This window comes from Patella vulgata, chromosome 3 (assembly GCF_932274485.2).
Source record: "Patella vulgata chromosome 3, xgPatVulg1.2, whole genome shotgun sequence".
Classification (NCBI taxonomy): Eukaryota; Metazoa; Mollusca; class Gastropoda; family Patellidae; genus Patella; species Patella vulgata.
The window spans coordinates 67,108,185-67,120,929 of record NC_065881.2 but is presented as its reverse complement, the minus strand read 5'-3'; the positions used below and the strand labels follow the sequence as shown (position 1 = coordinate 67,120,929).

General features: G+C 33.9%; 1 protein-coding gene across 4 annotated transcripts in view; it reads right to left on the bottom strand.

The window, feature by feature from the left end:
- Positions 1-11,891, bottom strand: part of LOC126816830 (uncharacterized) — a 28,171-nt gene extending 16,280 nt beyond the window's left edge. For 3 of the 4 annotated variants that reach the window (XR_007678615.2, XM_050543585.2, XM_050543586.2), the window contains exons 1-9: positions 11,731-11,891; positions 10,470-10,561; positions 7,975-8,040; positions 3,720-3,768; positions 2,046-2,186; positions 1,784-1,815; positions 1,332-1,454; positions 375-424; positions 34-70 (exon numbers count right to left, since the gene is read on the bottom strand). Coding sequence is in view for 3 of the 4 variants with exons in the window: in XM_050543585.2 (XP_050399542.1) it covers positions 34-70; positions 375-424; positions 1,332-1,454; positions 1,784-1,815; positions 2,046-2,186; positions 3,720-3,768; positions 7,975-8,040; positions 10,470-10,561; positions 11,731-11,779 (639 nt within the window). In the remaining variant the exon portion in view is untranslated. The remainder of the gene's footprint in view (positions 1-33; positions 71-374; positions 425-1,331; positions 1,455-1,783; positions 1,816-2,045; positions 2,187-3,719; positions 3,769-7,974; positions 8,041-10,469; positions 10,562-11,730) is intronic. The other variant, XM_050543587.2, reaches the window with a different exon arrangement.
- Positions 11,892-12,745: the final 854 nt, after the last annotated feature.

Genomic DNA, 12,745 nt, shown 5'->3' with positions numbered 1-12,745 from the left:
ATTTCAATAGATGGTATGAATAAAAATACTTACAGTGCCTTCATCTGAAGAAGAATCACTACTGGAACCACTGTAAAAATTATACAGTTTAAACAAAATTAAAAGTATATTTTCTATAAATTATCAAAATTTCTGAACTGCATGGTATTTTTTAATTTATGGAACCACTAGTACTTCTTAATTCAAAGTATCATTTAATCTTAAAAAAAAAATTTCAATATAAATTGTAATACTTTTTGTTGAGATAATGCATTAACTTTTATGCGACCAACATGTGAAACGAGTTTTTGATATCACCACAGCTGACTACAGTCTGTAACTTATTGACTCTGTCAATGTACAAACAAGTCATAGAAAGTGATTATCTTACTTACGTTCTATCATTTTTTTTACCATTAGACTTTTTGGATTTTCCTTTATCATCCTGCAATATATATTTAATAAAATTAGTATTTTACCCATCTGAAAATCATCAAACTGTTATGAATTATAAGGCATGATTGACATAATCAAGAGCTCAAGTGGGCTTAATCGTGCATTGGTGTTAAAGCTCTATCAATACATTAACTATCAATATGTTGAATGTTGAAGCTACCCATGAGATAGGGGATTTAGAAAACATTTTACAATGCTTTATTCACTGTACAAATTTTATAAAAGTTTTCAAGTTCAGCAAATAATCGTTCAAAATGTTTTTCTTGGACCAGTCCACTTCTCCGAGGATAATCCAAGTTATTATACAAATTGATTAAGTATGCATATTGAAAGTAAAATGCCACATCAGGGTGTGCCTTTGAAATTAGAACTAAGGGAATCATTATGATTGTTCAACCAATCCTGCCAAGTTAGAAAAACACACACACAAAGCAACTAAGTCATTCAAGTTGTCCACAAAGGTTGTCAGAGACTTATTCTTTTATAAGTAATGGGACCATTTACAAGACACTAAAAACTGATCATTTTATTTGTTGCACCTGAATAAATGAACAGCGATGTGAGGGCGACATCAAAAATCGAACAGGGTTTAGTGGGGAGAATTTCTCAATAGTTTCGGGGCCAATGGCGCCCACTATTTTGAGCCCAAAGGCCAATTTTAATCAAATTGAATAATTCGAGTTTACAAGTGTCAAATCTCAAGCCCTGAAACTAAAGTTATAAAATTACTGTCAAAGTTTGCTTGCTCCCCACCCCAAGGAACTGGAAACAAGTGTAGAAGTGCCACTGCAGACAACTTTTACTATCATGCACACAAGAATTGTGTTTTTTTATAATCCAAGTATAAAACTGAACAAAATCTGTATTAATTAAACTAACATATACATTTTTCTTACTTGTTTTTCTTTTTCTAAACGCTTTCTTTCTTTTCGTCTTTTCTTTTTAGCTTTTTTTCTATCATTTTTCTTTTTCTCTTTATCTTCTTCCGTTACTAATTCCTCTGCATTTTTTTGTATATCCTTGAATTTCATAGAACAAATAATTATAAGCATATTGCACCATATCTCAGAGTAATAATCCAAATTTACAGTATATTGCAACATAATCCATAATTCTAAATAATTGATTGGTGAATATGTGTACATGAACCTTATACTACAGGCCTAATATTCTGTTGATCTTCCATCAAGAGCAAATATTCATACTAGGTGAAATTGACAAAACTCATAACTAAAATATATCTGTTTAGGTGATATTGAGTTTGCTATGGTTGGTGGCAAGACATTTAGAAAGTGGTTATACAACTGCTTTTCAAATTTCATTTAATTAATTACAACAGTATACTAACCTCTGGGGAGAGGTATGTAGTATTTCTAGGACCTGTATTTATAAAGTTATAATTATTAATTAATAAATATATACTATCATAATGTTATATTTTGTTAAACCAGTTCAGAAAAGACCAAGGACTAAAAACAGACTAAAATTAAATTACTTGTAATTGATTTCTGATTATATGGCATAAAGTTTGTGTTCTCTGCATTTTTTAAATATGTAAACTTGCAAATATATTCAGACATAATACATCTGTATACAACTTATACAAGTACTTTTTTTGCTATTGGGTATATCGTGTTTATGTTTACATCTATCATGTGCTACATTACAATACTGGTCTTCATCATCATCACTATCATCAACATCACTGGAATCTTCATCTGTTGAATAGGAATGACGCCCATTCACTGTTTCTATACACACAAAAAAAAAACAACACCAAAGATATTAATTGACCCCATGAAACTTCTATGGAACTTAAACTGTCAATAGTCTTCCTGTTGCAATTCCATCAGTGTAATTTATTAATACATGTATTTGAATCAGTTTTGCAATGTTATTCATAAGCTATAAAACTAGCGGTTGCCAGGCAAGATACGCCCACATTTTGCAAGGGATGGATAAAAGAACAAGCTAAAAAAAAAAGAAGCAATTTTACATAAAATCAGTAGTCATAAACCAGGATGTTACGATCTGCTACGCGCACGTATCGAAAGAGACCAAGATCTTTGGGCTATAAACCCTAAGTTCAAGTTCCGTCACAATCAGATAATAATTGTGACTTATAGACTGTTGACAAATTGTGGATGGACGGACATCCAAACGAACAGGGGCAACGACAATATACGTTCACATAAAAATGTGGTCGTACAAAAAAAACTGTCATAATACTAAGAATAAACTCAATGAAAAACTTAATTATCGTAGTAAATCTTGGATCACAGTTTGTTGCTAATAATAGGACTATGGTATGAAAAGTAGAATGATAAAGAACTTATCTAGAACAAGGCTGGAACAATAAAAGAATAAATCTTCAAGTTTAACAGTTTTCAACCACAAGGACTTTAGAGTCCAGCTTATCATTTACTTATAAAGATGTGTAACAGAAGCGATGCTACAAGTTTGACAAATATCAGACTTTAAAAGGCCTTATTTATGACCTACTTTGCAGAAACATAAACATTTTAATTTCAAATTCATTTGTAAGGAATTTGGTAATTGTTTGTACGAAATATAATCCTCTACCAAGCTTGGATAGTGAGTCACCAGCTACTTAAAGACACTTTCCCGCATACAAACTGTGTGATTTGATGATATATTTGGACTAAAAACTAATTCATCCATCAAAAGTTTGCTTTAAATCCCTATCAAAACTTTGTATTCATCGGGAGATACCGCAAGCTGTAAATAAACTGTTGTTGGACACTATGTCTGTCAGTTTAATTCATTGAGGAAGTGTCCATTTTTCAGAATGTATTTTTCGTTACTTACAGTCCATTTATCATACATATTGAAGCCTAAGTAAATTCTTAATTATTTTCTGTCAACTAATTTTTCCACTGTTTAATTGCAGAGTTCTTTGTCATTGACCACCCTTAATCATAATGTTCCCAAAACCGCATAACCATTTGATCAAGAAATAACCGCTCCCTCAGTCAAGCTAGCACACAATAAGCTTGCAGACAACAGTTAGGTTGCCAGTTAGTAATACCCTGACATATTTGCCCAGTGCTTGCCCCATGGTTGTTTTTCAGGTAATCCGGTATTTTTCTAGTAAGATTGGGAGTCTATACTTTCCATATACCAAATTTGCCATACTTTTATTGAAAATAACCACCCTATAGATACTTTTGAGACAATGTATCTTTATATAGGATATTATACAAAATTAATTTCAAATATTTTCTTGGCACAACTGATAATAAAATATCTGGGAAGTAACTTACTGGTAGGTTTTGTAAAAAATAAATCTTTAAATTGTTTTAACATTTCTTTCTGAAATAAATAAAAGAATAACTGAATTTAAAAGTGTGAATAACAGAATATTCATAATAAAACACACATTAATTAATACACTGATCTCAAGAATTTATAACAAAAATCTTATAACATCATCAAAAGGTTGTACAATATATCACTTCAATCTTGTACAAGTATAAATTCATTCTAAATCCAAAACTTTGACATTGGCCAATAAATTTCCTGAGGATATTGCGGCATGGTTTCCTGTTGTTAGTGGTGATGAAAGGAGGGCTGGGCTGGGAATTGTCTAGTCATTTGGTAGTTCAGCTCTGAACGTAGGTCTCATTTCACTCGGCCTGTACATTCAGGAACTCTTCTATTGAATCCTTGTCGAAACTGAGATCCGCTCCAGTCAATCTTACTGAACTTGGCCATATAAGTTGAAACTAAATTTAGGTTAAGCCTGGCGGGGAAAAATTGGATTTGATGAAAGAATTTGATTATAAATTACTGTAATTGAGCTAGGCAAAGCAATAAATGACTGAAGATTCTCAACTTTTCAAAGATTTCAATTTTTTTCTCCCAGGCTTCCCTAAATTTCGTTTCAACTTATATAGCCGAGTTCCTAAATTTGTGCGTTACCCTTTCAATGAAGTCCGCCAAGTCGGTTAGAAGACGGAGACATATTTTTTAACAGCGTGTTGTGTCGCTCACACTGGTTCTATCGAGGTAAGCAAGGTCTTATTTTCTCACTAAGGTGTTCATTTATATTGTTCAGGCGTTCACCGGGACTGACACGTGACCGTTTAGCAGTAAAAAGTTGCCCAGTAAGATTGACTGGGGCGGATCTCAGTTTCGACAAGGATTCAATAGAAGAGTTCCTGAACGTACAGGCCGAGTGAAATGAGACCTACGTTCAGAGCTGAACTAGTCATTTGGAAGGTACATGGCGGAAAAGTATTAAACCCTATTCCATTCCATAGACTGATTTAGGCTATTCTTTGGAGATTTAATGTATTTACAGATCAATGCATTGATATTTCAAAAAGTAGGATATGATCTAAAATTCAATTTTCAAGAATTTTTGTTGCACCTAATAAATCAGCACATTTTGCATCTCTGTCACTTGTGCGATAATTTTACCATAATTGTTATATACTGTAATGAAATTAGGATTAAATTAGTATAATTTTAGCATACTTTTACGTTCTTTTTCCTTACTATTGTTATCAGTTTTCTGCTTTTCAAAGTCCTATTTTGGAGACATGCAGGTGTACATTGCAACTGGGACATTTAAATTGATGAAAAGTATCCATTTAAATTGATAAAAAGTATGATTTAAATTGATAAAAAGTAGGATTGAAATTGATAAAAAAAATATGATTTAAATTGACAAAGATAGGTTGCCAGGCAACAAAACATATGCCCACAGCATTTGACAAAAAGTATGTCATAAGAGTGTCAAATTGTTTATAAATAAATGTAATCTTAAAGACAAAATTTCATTATTTACTGAACTAGTATTCTAATTATTATTAATTTATATGGAACTTTACATGACATAACGTTTTTTGTCCCATACGTTACGTCTCTAGAAATCTCTATACATTCAACGATCATGCGTATCAAGTAAAACAACTATCATTGTCATACACACCATTCAGCCCAAATGTGGCGAGTGAAACTTGTCTCGTGGACATCATCATCAACTTTCAGAGGTCTAAACAATCATACTCATTTTAAGTCCAAAAAGTAATTTCTTGAAAAATTTGCATAATGCTACATTGACAGTGATTTGATCCAACCTTACTAATTTATGAAATGAAATGGGGTTTAACATCCTACTGTTCTGCTATTAATATGGGCTAATGAAGACGGGCATACGCCATACAGTGTGCTTTGAGGGAAATTTTGCCCGGGCAGCAGCACTACGGCCTACTCTTATATTGTATTCCAACTGCCAAGGGATCTTTTACGTGCACACCAATGTGTACACAGGACCTCGGTTTTTTGTCCCATCCGAACGACAATACAGCTGTCCTTGTCAGGCCCTCCATCCTGCATGACTGGCAAGGAGGAAACCACGCCGGAAAATCTGAACACCCGACCTCCAGGCTAACGAGCCAGCGTCTTACCCACTTAGCCACATGATCCCCTACTAATTTATGACAATCTATTACGACACCTGGCTGATTTATAGCAAGATGGAGTTCAGCGGAAATGCGGGACATGTGACCAGATGAGTGTTATCTTGAGTTCCGTCGTTATAAAACTGTCATTAATAACTTTGATAGTAAATAAAATGTTCAAACGTTAATTTCACACTTACTATATAATGAGATTTAAATCCAACCACAAGAAAATTCTACACATTACAAAGTTCGACATTTTCTACGCACTCCTTTGTCTCAAGTTACGTTTTATTTTTCTTAACTTAGTCATATGTTACATCTCAGACACCTGGCTGATTTATAGCAAGATGGAGTCCAGCGGAAATGCGGGACGTTTGACCAGATGAGTGTTATCTTGAGTTCCGTCGTGATAAAACTGTCATTAATAACTTTGATAGTAAATAAAATGTTCAAACGTTAATGTCACACTTACTATATAATGAGATTTAAATCCAACCACAAGAAAATTCTACACATTACAGAGTTCGATAATTTCTACACGCTCCTTTGTCTCAAGTTACGTTTTATTTTTCTTAACTAAGTCATATGTTACATCTCAGACATGTTCAAAACATATGTTACATCTAAAACCGTTATTTCCAGGCCTGAATTCAAAGCCAATTGAATATTAATTTTAGCCTCTAGTGCGTCCATAAGATTTTTCAAAGTGATCAAGGGCCATAACTCTGGCAGCAATTATCAAAAATCATTGAAAATCAATAGGCTTCATCTGATGACCTTAAACACTGTGTATAAATTTAAAGTCAATCGGATATTAAGTTTAGCCTTTAGAGCATCCACAAGTGATCAAGGGCCATAACTCTGACAGTAACTATCGAATATCGTTGAAAATCAATAGGCTTTATCGTCTCATAACCTTAAACACTGTGTATAAATTTAAAGTCAATCCGATATTAAGTTTAGCTCCTAGAGTGACAACAAGATTTTTCAATGTGATCAAGGGCAATAACTCTGGCAGTAATTATTGGATATCGTTGAAAATCAATAGGCTTCTTTGTCTCAGGACCTTAAACACTGTGTATAAATTAAAAGTCAAACAGATATTAATTTTAGCTTGTGGACGCCGGACGGACGGACGGGGGCGACGACAATATACGATCACATTTCAATGTAGGCATATAGAAATTGGGGACAAAGATTATTTTGAGATGTAACCAAAATCCCTTGACATGAAATTGTGGATCAAATACAAATGCAGGGTATGATATAAGCATCTAATATGGTAACCTTAAAAAGGCTTACACATCAGTTGGTGATTGGAAATGGTAACCTATCAACATCAATTTACTGTTGTATTTGTTGAGAGCCGACGGCTCAACCTATAGCTTCGCAGGTGATAAAGAGCGCCGGCATGCAATATGATACAATTTGGATGATTTTACACCACTTTAGTCTACACTTAAAGGCCAGTATAAGGGTAACTTTGTATTTCAATTTATCAGGTATTTCAATCTATTAGCACAAGGTAATTAACTAATGAAAAGATTGAAAACTCAAGATTAAGCAACCGAGCGTGCAATTCGGTGCAGTCTAACTGTGCGACGACCCCTTTATCAACCCTTTTCTAGCTATACTGATAGGTCAATGCATTGTAGGCTATTGAATATCATTTTTTTTTATTATTAGAAATGTTGTGTAAAATGCAATCTCCGGTCATCTAGAAAGAAACGCTGGTGTCAGCTAGTTTCGTTATTTTCGCTGACAAAATGATAAATAAACAATAATTGTACTGTATTCAAAATAGCAGAGAATTAATTGACTGTGATAAGAAATAATCATTCTTCACAGTTTAACAGCATGCACCACCACTTCAATACGCGGAGTTATGCCTCAGGTAACTCTTTTTCGAAAGGAGATACAGAATACCGTCTGTTCCTTGATTGTCACGTTGTACTTTAAAACTTGACTACAGTACTGGATAACCATGGACATCTGTGTTTATTATTAGGCGTGCAGTTTACTTGCCAGCTACCCGTTCTCTATTACCTAAAAGACCGTTCTCAAGTTATTTTGTACACTGCAAATACATATTAAAGGGTTAACATACAGTGTCCATTTCTGCTTGGCTGTCTGTAATAAGTCTTCTATAGGCATGACTAACTTGTCTAAATTTCTGGAATAAAAATGAAAAAGAATTTGTCTATCAATCCTTACAGATACTGACAATCTAACATAGCGAAAAAAAGACAATGAAGTAACTTTTACTGTGTCTCTCATGTCTAGTTTCATTTATACTGAAATATTTACAATACGACAAACAAAATGATACACAACGAAATAGAAATAATGTGTCGATCATCTCATTTCAGTGACCTCTATTGTGATGTCAAGAATTATTCTGATGTTGTATGCATGGTTACCCTGCACACTATTCCTGACATTTTCAAACCCGATTAACACCATATGCGTTCACAGGAATGACTGAACAAAATTAGTTGTCAATTTCTCCATATTATTATCAATTGGTAAAAAAATGTTCAATAATTTGCTTGCACGAAAGGGTCTTTAGCAGTTCGGAGAACCAGACAAAACCCACGAGTTTGGACAGGTAACCCTACTTGAGGATCAAAACCATGCCACTTGACTTAATGACAGACCTTATGATGCAGGGTTGTAAAAATCCACTAGCCCGGCGCCCGGGGCTACCAAAAATAACTTACGGGCTAGTGATCTATTTAGCCGTACTAGTCCTGGGCTAGTGCCCTTTCATTGGTTTGTGACTCAAACTAGTGACGATATAGATAAATAAACTGTAAAATAACCCACATTTATACCTCATATTCCAAGGAAAACTCAATCATAAGAATAGATTTTCTATAGTATTTACTGTACCCCTTCTATTCCCTTTTATTCATTCATAATTGACATTTCATTTCTCCATCTTGCACGCTTTGACAGGTCATGTATAAACCAGTTGAAATCAGGTTGATTTAAAAACAAAAGATTCACTTATACTTTATATTAGATTAGTTTTGACATAAATATTTGTATTTTTAAATACAAGATAATTTTGATTAACATGTCGGGTATTTCCAAAGAATTTACTACACGTGTTCATTACACACACGCCATGATGAATGGTTCCAGTGACCCGTGTGTCATCAACTTTGACCCTATCGGCACACAGCATGGCACTCGAGTGATAATATAAACAATTTTACTATCCTGTCTATTTTAATATTATATCAGCACATTAAACTGATTTGTTTCATTTTGAGACTCTTTATTATAGAGTGACCAGGTTAATAAATACGGTAAAACAATTAATTTGTCAATCAGTCGAGACTATCTCGTGCTTTACAGTAAGTGCTAATAATAACGTAAGGTATACAAATCTTCGAGCGGGAATTAAAGGACGTTAATTTACCGTGATATATTATAAATGACATGTGCTATATGAAGTATTTACATATGGTCTTTAGTGAAAGAAAACATTGTTGTGGCTACCATTCCTGGTTTTGAAGGTCAGATATGATATGAAAACGAATATAGGTTTGAAGTTTTTTTTAACCGTTTCACCAGTGCAACCAAAGCGTGACCGGTTAACCGAGTAGCCGTATACATCCTTAATTATTTGGCAATCAAGTCTACGATCTTTATTAAAAACGATAGATTGGCAGGCAACAAAACATATGCCAAAATATTGAAGATTAAATCTTGTACCTTGTCAAACTATGGACTAGTGGATATTAATGCCGGGCTAGTGCCTGACAGTAGACTACTAGCCCTGGGCTAGTGGATTCAAAAAATTTTTTACGCCCCTGTTATGATGCAACACGTTAACCATTCGGCCATCCAACCACCCTAATTTACCATAAAGGGCATCATTAACAATATGGAATAAGCTTACTGTACATGTATTATCATATATTATAATAATAAAAATTTCCAGATTTGCAGATTTAGATACAGCAATTCTGGTTCAGACTGTACAATTAGAATAACAAGAGTGTGCATAATTTTCTTAATCAGTACATTTTGATTAGAAATACTAAACCTAAAATTAATGACAAAGGAACCCGGTAAAAATATACAAATGCTAGTTTCAAAGGGCTGTTACTGGTCTATAATCTAATTAAAGGCACAGGATTGTTAGTGGTCTACAATCTAATTAAGGGTACAGGATTGTTACTGGTCTACAATCTAATTAAAATGGGAATATCTTATTAAACTTCTGACCAGAGAGAGAGAACTCGACACAAACTAGGTTATTTTGGGACTAACATATGGTTCAATTTTATTTAAATAATTCGCTGGCGTGTAGGGGTCTTTGGAAGTGGGAGGAAACTGGAGGACCCAGAGAAAACCCACGAGGATGGACAGACGACCCTGTGATACAGCGCGCACATGCTAACCATTCGGCCATCCACACACCCCCTCCCCCCGCCAACTTCTGACCAATTTTATCATTGTTTTGTAACATATTATGCAGTATAGAAAATCAGAATAACAAAGATATCACTTTAGTTAGATTGATTGAGCTACTGATAGTTCACTCTGTCAGCGTTTTTCTGCACAGTAAATAAGTTATCTGAACTGTACCTGTAATGAATCTGGAGAATTAGGATGTTTTTCTGGATGCCATTTCTGAGCTAGTCTTTTGTAACTTGTTCTTATTGAATCATTATCTGCACCTACAATATATTATCACAGTTGTGTAATAGCATGCTATTTGAAAAGATAAATAAATATTGTTCCACATAATTTTAGATTCCTAACTAGGAACACAAACGTGCTGCATTATGTTACATTTCCACTCCACACATACAGGATGTGCAGTATAACAATCTGCCCATTGAAACTCATGATGATTTAGTTTACAATTGTAGTCCACGATGACTGTAGTTATGGTATACACCTATGTACAAATGTTTACAACATGTGTTTTCTTGTAATTTACCTAGAATTGAATAAATTATTTTTTCCTCAAAAATGATATTCTTACGACATCTGAAGACTAGTGTTGTGTAAACCTAGTCAGAACAATTACCGTAAAAGTGTACCTAAATCAACCACTACGTTATACTATTCCAAAGTAGTTGTTTATGTAGGTACACTTGTCTGCCATATCACCTCGATGGAAGCGGACGTTAAATACAACTAACTCACACACACTATTCCAACATATTAGATGTTACTCTAAAACAGTAAAATCTCACTGAACCTGTTGATAACCAGTTTACTTCAATCAGTGGCCGGCAAAAGGTCAAAATTTTCTGTAATCCACACATATACAATGCTTACACACTAGAGATATCCAGTCCGGAGAATCCTATCAAAATACATTTTGTTTTGGCTTAAAATTGGGGTCCTTACGACCTCAGCTTTAATGAAAGCATATGATGGTATATTTTCAGCAAACTTTCCCAAAATGGAATTTACCGACTGACACTTTTCATTTTGTGAATATTTATTCTCCCAAAACGTTTAGCATAGTTGAAGAGCAGATTTTCTTGCTTTGGGAATCTTGAGGTATTGTTGAACAATATCTCTACTTTTTATTTTTTTTAATTTAGGTACCCAGAGTAATGTTATAGGCCTAATATGTACACTACCATACACCACATAAAATGTTATGTGTTTTCTTTTAATGTAGTCATATTGTCGTAACTTATTTTTTTATTCTTAAAATTACAATCCTTCCTTTTGACGTTGCAAGCGAAATTTACAAAAACCTAGGAAACCTTTAGATCTATTCCAATGGCTTTACTTTTGGTTTTCATTCCAATTTCTAGCCTATTTGATGTTAATAATAAATAACCCTTTCTGACAGTTCACCGCTGACACCATTTCATTTTCTTACCAATTGGCAATTCTAACACTTCGTATGCATCCCCTCTGGAAAGGCCCATTTCTTAATCAGTCATTTATAGCGGTTATCATCAAATAATATAAGAATTTCTAAAGCGTATTGACAATTTGTGAGAATTTCAACAGGCAGTCGCCATTACATTACAATGAGCATGTGCGAAAATTGTCACGTGACCAGAATAGTACCCGATATTCAGCGGGATTACACGAGAGAGCTGACTGAGGCTGTCAAACTCCGTCGATTTGGTCAAAGTAGATTACGAACGGTTGACAGAGAAGAACGCTTTTATTTATGAATCTGTCTTTATATATCTGAGTTATTCCCATGTAAAATATTCTTATATATTGTCCTACCTCAAAACAAGTCAACACATATTACTTCTGTTTTATTAATTTGCACTGGTTACCCGTTAAATATCACATTGATTTTAAGATTTTATTACTTTACCGGTACCGGTACTTTTAAATGTTTAAATAATTTTTACCTCTCAGATCTTTTAGAACTTTATACACCTGGCCGAACATTACGTAGCCTACATCAGATAAACTACTTTTAAAGCCCAAAACTGTTCAACTTGTCTCTTACGGTCAGCGCTCTTTTAGTTATCAAGCACCTGTTTTGTGGAATAATCTACCATTTATTTAGCTTTTAAGATGTTGTACATCTCTATATTCTTTTAATTAAAAAACAACTTGAAACACATTTATTTAATCAGGCTTTTAAGTTTTAGCTGACTCGGTAGGCTACACAATCGTTAACATGTCCATAATCGTGTGGTTTATTTATGATTACATTGTCACTTTGTATAAAGTGCCCCTGAGCCTGTTATATATATGAAAGGGTGCACGCTATAATAATAATAATAATAATAATGAGCGCCTAACGATTTTTTTTTATTTTATTTTTTTTTATTTTTTTCGGGGGGGGGGGGCAGTTTTATAACCGACAAGAGCGTTTTTCGCTAAATGGCGTTCAAAGAATTGCAAAAAGGGATCGACATGGAAAG